This window comes from Diplodia seriata (assembly GCF_021436955.1).
Source record: "Diplodia seriata strain FDS-637 chromosome Unknown scaffold_1, whole genome shotgun sequence".
Lineage (NCBI taxonomy): Eukaryota > Fungi > Ascomycota > Dothideomycetes > Botryosphaeriales > Botryosphaeriaceae > Diplodia > Diplodia seriata.
The window spans coordinates 248036-255401 of record NW_027117308.1 but is presented as its reverse complement, the minus strand read 5'-3'; the positions used below and the strand labels follow the sequence as shown (position 1 = coordinate 255401).

The following is a 7366-nucleotide window of genomic DNA, read 5'->3' as shown; positions in this document are numbered from 1 at the left end:
CGCGTGGGAGCTGCAAAGCCCGATCGCGGCATTGCTCGAGGACCTGCAGCGCGACGAGAGCGAAGGCAGGCGCGAGCGCGGTTGGGGCGTGGTCGTCGTGCAGAAGAATACGTACGATGCGTTCGTGGGGACGGATTTGGAGGAGAGGCTGGAGGGATTGGGGGTCGCAAGGGTCGTGGTGTGTGGCGTGATGACGGATTGTTGTGTGGATACGACGGCGCGGGCGGCGTTTGATCGCGGGTGGGAGACGTGGGTGGTCGAGGATGCGTGTGGGAGTGCGAATGCGAGGCAGCATGAGGCCGGGCTGAGGGGGTTTGCGTTTGCGTTTGGGGATGTGGTGGGGACGGGGGATGTGTTGGCTGAGGTGAAGGGGGAGTGAGGGAGGGCGGTTGGTGGCTGACGAGGGGGAATGAGCAGGTGGGATGGTGTTGGTACGAGGTCTTCTCGATGGTGGTGCTGTGTTTGGGTCGGTTCTTTCTTTTCGTGCCGGGGAGAAGGCTCGTTTCCGATTGCAAGGGTAAAAGTTTGGGACTCATTCCGATAAAACGGTTCTATTGCTAAGTATCTACAGAATGAATGACATGCGGTCCTCACCATCCATCTTCCCCGACTGAGAAGACACAGTCCCGCCTTAGGCGTTCTTGCACAGCTTTCCACTGTCCATGTCATACTCCCAGTCCTCCATACCAGCAGCGCTCAGCACGTACAAGCCCTCGGACGGATCGTACTTCTTCTTAACCTCGACCAGTTTGTCATACGTCGACCCGTAAAAGTCATGCTTCCACGCGCTGTTGTACGGGTTCCCCTCGTTCATATACGCGCCCATATCCGGCGCCCACTCCCTCCACATCTTCTCCTTGTGCTCCTCCAGCCACTCAGCCGCATCGCTCAACGCCTTCTTCGGTCCACCAGGCGCCGTCGCATCCATATCCGCCCCCGTCGCGATGACATGCAGATAGGCATCGCGCCAAACGGGATTCACCGCGCCCCAGCGCTCCTCCGACACCGCCCGCACACCGGGGCCGCCCTGCAAACCAATCGTCACGTACGTGCCGGCGGTCGCGTTCTGGGCCAGCAGCACGCCGTCGCGCAGGTACCCAGCAACCTCGCTCACGGGCGTGTCCACCAGCGCCTTGCGGCCCAGCAGGTGCGACGACACGATGCCGCCGGACCCAGCCGCGTTGCTGCCAGAGATGCTGGCGTAGAAGGTCTCGTAGTCGGTCTGGTTCCCGGCCTCCCACGACACCGTCAACGCCTCGCCACCATCAACCGCCCTGATCGCCTCGACCACGGGCTTCACCAGCGCGTCGGCCTCCTCCTTCGCGACATCGAACGCCCACAGCACCTGCGTCACCGTCACGCCATCCGTCCGCTTCGTCAGCGCCGGCACGAACGTCCTAACCGCCTCGCCCGTCGCCAGCATCGCCGCGCCCGCAAACCCCGCGTCCTGCAAGTCCGGCAAGCGCGCCAACAGCGTCGCCGCGGCTCGCCACGACGCATCCACACCCGCCTCCACGCCCTCCCTCGGCACGACCGCCAGCGTCCCCATGACGACGCCCGCCGGCGCCGGATGCGTCGCGACGACGTACTCGACCACGACGCCGAACGACCCCGCGCCGCCGCCGCGCAGCGCCCAGAAGAGATCCGCGTGCCGCGCGTCGTCGGCGACGAGCACGGCGCCGGTGGAAGTCACCACCGTCATCTGCAGCACCTGGTGCGCCCCCAGCCCGTACGTGCGCGATAGCGGCCCGTGGCCGCCGCCGCCTTGGACCCAGCCGCCTGGTCCGACGGACCCGTCTTGCCCTGTCGTCACGACGCGGCCGTGCGAGAGCGCGAAGCTGAGGACGGCGCCCCAGCTGTTGCCGGAGCCGATGGCGAGAGCGTGCGGGATGGTGGTGGTGTTGTCGGGGAGCGTCCAGGTGGGGTGGTGGGTGATGTGGTTGAAGTTGCGGGTCCAGATGGAGAGGGAGTAGGCGCCGCTCGAGCTGTTGGGGGGGATCGTGTTAGCGATTGTTGCGGGTGGTGGCGGAGGGGGGAGGGAGGGAGAGCAGTGGCGTACTCACCGTCCGTTCATCTCATGCCCGGTGCCCTTGACGGTGACGCGGACGTCCCTTTCGACCACCCACTTCATCGCCGTCGCCACGTGCTCCGCCTTCGTCGCATTCACGACGTACTCGGCCATGCCGCCCCGCTCGCACCCGCGGCGAGCGTCGTACCCCGACGCGCCCGGCGGCAGGCACGAGTTGTTGGCGAACACGGGGTAGTCGATCGACTCGGGCTGCGCGGCGTGGAAGACGCCCGACGTCCAGTTCGCCGTCACTTCGTCGCACGTGTAGGGCGAGCCGAACGGGTTGCCGGGCCAGCAGGACGAGGCGACCGGCGAGGTCCGCAGGAGCGTGCCGTCGATGGTCGCGTTGAGGGCCGCCCATTCGGCGTCGCTTGGCCAGGAGGCGTCGAGGGGCGTTGTCTTGCACTTCTTTTGCGCGGCGTGGACGCCGGTGTTGCTGAGGAGCAGCAAGAGCGCGAGGAGGTTGGTTGGCGCGAACATGTTTGCTGCTTGTTCTGTTTCATCGCTGGATGATCACGCCGGGCCTGTTTTTTATACATGCTGGAAAGGGGCTGTGGTGCATTTTACGTGTCCGGAGCATGGTCCGCCTGGAGGTGGGATGTTTAGTAAATGTTGATGTTGTATGGAGCCGCTAACAATGGCCAGCTTGATGTCCTTACTGTTCGGCCGAATCTCTCAATGGAGCGGATAGGAAAGCACTATGTTTCTTGGCGTGTTTAGCCGTTTACCTAGCCGGGTTGTTGACGAACAATGTGATGTTTACTGGAATTTTTATCTTTATTTTTGTTTCCTGAAAAAGTTAGAAAGATGCCATCACTCCCGATTTAAACAAAGTCCCCTAAGGAAAGCAGTGCAGCCAGCAAACGTGAGCGATGCAGTAGTGAAGTTTGGTTGTCCATCTGGGGGAGATGTAGTCTGCCTCGTATTCGCTAGTGAATACGTAAAATGGTGAATTTACGTATTTACTGGCCACTCAAAGCTCACCAAAAAATCATCTCCTTTTCGGCGGACAAAACTAGTTACGCCATGACGTGTCGCTCAGACTACTCTCGGAATACGGAGCTCCACAGGGACTGAATGCCTGACGGTCAAGTGGTGGGGAAATGGTAAGCAAGCGGGAGGGCAGACGTCGTTGGCGTTAGCAAGCGTAAAAGGATTTACGGATCGAAAGAGTATTGCCTAAGGTCGACGGAGGGAAACCGTTATAAGCTTCCTATCAGCCAGCTGGTCTTCTACTTTCCGAGTGACATGTACTACTTGGAGGAGGGATGCTATGGATGATGGCTCGGTCGATCATCGGCAGAGTTAAGTAGGCTCGGGTTAAAGCAATCGGCTGCGCCACCTACCCTTCGCCCTCCGCTCGTTCATCCCCTTGTTCACTTCATCCCTCCAATCTAATAACAGCATACTTCTACCAGCAGCCACCTCCATGAGCTCGCCCCAGCTCCAACACCGGGCATGTTGCGCCTTGAAGTAGCAGCAACCGTCGTCTACGTCATCTCCACACTCGCTACTTTCTTCGCTTCTCTCCATCTTCTCCAATGCCACTCACGCCATTCACAATGTCGCCCATGCAAATATCAGACAGCGAGAGCCCCTCGCCTGCAAGACGATCTCGCAGGTCACACAAGAAATCTCGCGCCGGATGCCGGAATTGCAAAAAGCGCCGAATCAAAGTAAGAGCCAACCTCGCCGGGTGAATCCCCAGCAGCAACCAACCACTTTACCACTTTTCCAGTGCGACGAGACCAAACCGGGCTGCCAGAACTGCGCCGACTTCAAGATCCACTGCGACTTCGACCCGCGCCCGCCCACGATAATCGAGCCATCCAGCAGCTCCAGCCCCGTCCGGCGCCGCCGCGGCCGCCCGCGCAAAGGCTGGGACACCATCAGCAGCAGCGCCTCGACCACGACCAGCGCCGCCGCGAGCCCGGCCGCCTCAACAAGCATCTCCTCGCCGCTCCCCACCAGCCCCCTCGCCCAGCAACCGCTCCCCCCGACCAGCCAGCTCGACATCCCCGACCTGGAGCTGATGCACCAATACTGCACCTCGACCTTCCGCGAACTCGGCCACGACGCCATCGGCACCATGTGGCGCATCTCGGTGCCGCAGCTGGGCTTCACGCACCCATGCGTACTGCACAACGCCCTCGCCTTCGCCGCCCAGCACCTCGCCTACCTGCGGCCCGCCTCGCGCGCGCACTACGCCGCCCTCGGCGCGCACCACTCGACCATCGGCCTGCAGCAGACGTCTGACCTGCTCGCGTCGCTCGCCCGCGAGAACTGCCACGCCATCTACGTCTCCGCCGTGCTCGTGTGCTTCTACGTCTTCGCCAAGGGCCCCGCGCCGGGGGATTTCTTGGTGTTCAGCGAGCACGGGCCGAGCGAGTGGCAGCCGCTGCTCAAGGGCGTGCGGTGCATCGTCGAGGTCTTCGGCGGCGAGGTGCTGTACACGGGGCCGTTGGCGGCGATGAGCAGCGGCCCGCGCAACGCGGATGCGCCGATCGCGACGAGGCAGCGCAAGCCGCGCATCGATTGGGAGGGCGCGTTCGACGACCTGCGGCGGCTGGTCGCGCTGTCTGGGGGAGATGACGCCGCGACGTGTCTGGTGGCGCTGGATGGGCTGGCGGCGTGCTATGAGGGCGTCTTTGGGAAAGGTCCGGGTGCTGAGTACAACGGGTCCACGGCGAATCAGGTACACCTCGCCTGGCTGTATCGCATGGAAGAGGATTTTTTGAAGTGTCTGCAAAGGAAGAGGCCGTTGGCGTTGGTCGTGCTGGCGTACTTTTCGCCCCTGCTGAAGAGCATGGAGCCGCTGTGGTTCATGGAGGGCTGGGCGGAGCATCTCATTGCTGGCGTGCATGGCTTTGTCGATCAGGGCTTGTGGGGCTGGTTGCAGTGGCCGATGGATCAGGTTGAGTGGGCGTTTGCGCCGTCGGTGCAGCAGCAGCAGCAGCAGGTCGTGGGATAGTGTTTGTGTCTGTGTGTGTGTGTACGATTGGGTTGCGTCTGGCGTTGGTGTGGGTGAGGATGGCGAGCTTGTTGGTCTTTTTCTGTCGCGGTGTGTGAAGTCGGTTTACTTGCCGAAGAAAATGTATCGGTCAACTCAAGGATTTCTCTTGAAATTGGCCTTTCCTCTCACAAATTTCATCAAGCTGTCTAAGTATCAACCACACTGGCATGGAAGTCGCGGACCAAACGTTTCCAGGACTCAGGCAAGAGCTCCAACGTGACCACCAACACAGTCCGGCCCCAGGCGTCTGCCCACCAAAACCGCCCAAGCCTGGTGAACAAGACGGCATAATGAGCGAGAAGAAGAAGTGCACCAGGCCGATGCGACTCGAGATATTCCAAGTACTGGTCAGAGACGATGCAGGGCCATGCTAGTGTCACGCCGACAATCTCGATCTGCTGTTGCAATCGGCGGTCCAGGAGAGGCTCTGCGTATTCGTGGAGGACCCGCAATGCTTCTAAGTAAATAAACCGCTCCTCTTCCTTGACGTCCTCATCCTCGATGAGCACTCGGCGGAGAATGGTGAAGTGAGACTCCTGTTCTGCAGTGAAGTGTCCCTTTGGCCTCCGCGAAAACCCTTCTCCGATCGGTCTAAGCGGACCTTCCATGATCCAGGCGTACACATTCTCGTGCCTCAGGATTGACGGCACCCCCCGCAGCAAGCCAAGACACCTGACCACATCGTCGATACACGTCGTGGATGGTGTTCCGCAAGAGAATTGCCACAACCACGACTCCGCAGCCAAGGTGCATATGGACAGGATGGCTGAAGAAAAGAACAGCCCCACGCAGTTCTCTCGAGTAATGCTTGCGACACGGTCGTGCAGGACGGTGATGCTGCGGTGCTGGTAGTTGGCAGCTTGGCCGAAGTACTCTTCCTGCCGCTCCGGCTCGGGGTCGACGTGTGCACGGTGCAGTGCGGCGATGGCGAGCAGGCTGGAAAGCAAGTCTGGGTCGGAAAATGCGACCTCGGGCGCAGTGACTTTGTAGATCTCAACAATCTCGGGCAGATCGGCGAACGTCAGACTGGTGTGGGCCGTGTAGTGGTAGAGGAGGCTCATGTCTTCAATGCCGAACCGCTGTGTTGAGCAACTGGTTGACACGGGGAGCGAGCGAGACGTGGGTGGCGCAGTCAATCGGGTTGGCATCGATGCCGGGGATAAGCCATCCTGGACCGTTTCCGGGGAGGATCTTACTCCCGGAGAGGCGCTCTCGACAAGCAGTTGGTCCAGTCGGGGGAAAGTACAGGACATTCCCCTCCTGACGCAGTTATCGCACGCGGGCTTGGCTTCGTCGCACTATGCACAAGCTGTCAGCTGCCATAGCTTGATCCCGAGTCTATCGCTGGAATCCAGCTATGAGATTCGACTCTTGATATCACGACAGTAGGTCAGGACTGCAACGTCCATGTGATTGAGCCGCAAGGATTGGTGATTTAGATAGTGCAGGGACAGGAAAGAGGGTTTACAAGGCTGCAAAAGGGCCGAGCTCGTACCTTGACATGACGCTGCTTGCATGTGTAGCACCCCGTCCTCGATTTCTTATGCGACTTCCTCACGGGAATGATTTTCTTTGAGCGCGTCGACATTTGTGCTTTGCACTGCCAGAAATCATGCTGGGGGCAGGTCTCTTTGACCCGGTTGGTACGCACTGTTGCATTTCACTCAAGCGCAGTTCGTACTACGTTAAATATGATTGGCCGCTCCGTATTTCACTCCTTTCTGGGTTAGAGGGCGAGGCTAGCGCTGTACACTTTATATGGGGCTCACATCATCTACTTAGTGTTCAACAGGTCCATTAGATCATCTTCGCTTCGAGCGAGGCATATGAACATCTGGACACGAGCCTTGACCCACGTCGTCTACCCAGGCTTCCGATGATCCAGGAAACCCCTTCTTCGCACAACGCCTCTCTTCCTTCGACCGCAGCACCACCGGGTGCCGTTTTCTCAAAAGGCACTAAATCATGCACCCCGGCCTCCCATCCATATCCTCTGTACCGATCCACTTAGCCCGTCGTCGATTTACACCGCAGACACACCACCCTCACACCATTTCCCCTCCACCTCCCCTCAAACCCTCGCAAGCGCCTCCGCGAACGCCTCCGGCTCCGTAACATAACCCACATGCCCCCCAGGCAACACCCTCACCCTGCCCTCCCCCCACCCCAGCCTCCCCGCCAACGCCCACGTCGCCTCCCCCGCCCATCCCTCCCCCGTCCTCTCCCCCACCGCCAACACCAACCTCCCCTCATCCACCTCCCCCAGCGCCCCCACATCCACCTCC

The 7366-nt window shown here is 60.5% G+C and overlaps 3 protein-coding genes across 3 annotated transcripts; 1 reads left to right on the top strand and 2 right to left on the bottom strand.

The window, feature by feature from the left end:
* Positions 1-631: 631 nt before the first annotated feature.
* On the bottom strand, positions 632-2548 carry SLS55_000069 (uncharacterized protein; the record flags this gene model as incomplete). The annotated part of the gene is made up of 2 exons (XM_066771586.1): positions 632-1985; positions 2064-2548. The coding sequence occupies 2 exons, from the start codon at positions 2546-2548 to the stop codon at positions 632-634; spliced, it is 1839 nt and encodes a 612-aa protein (XP_066636865.1).
* Positions 2549-3630: 1082 nt separating this feature from the next.
* On the top strand, positions 3631-5039 carry SLS55_000068 (uncharacterized protein; the record flags this gene model as incomplete). Its single annotated transcript, XM_066771585.1, has 2 exons — positions 3631-3744; positions 3807-5039. The coding sequence occupies 2 exons, from the start codon at positions 3631-3633 to the stop codon at positions 5037-5039; spliced, it is 1347 nt and encodes a 448-aa protein (XP_066636864.1).
* A 188-nt stretch (positions 5040-5227) lies between these two features.
* Positions 5228-6142, bottom strand: SLS55_000067 (uncharacterized protein; the record flags this gene model as incomplete). Its single annotated transcript, XM_066771584.1, has 1 exon — positions 5228-6142. The coding sequence occupies one exon, from the start codon at positions 6140-6142 to the stop codon at positions 5228-5230; it is 915 nt and encodes a 304-aa protein (XP_066636863.1).
* Between the last annotated feature and the right edge of the window lie 1224 nt (positions 6143-7366).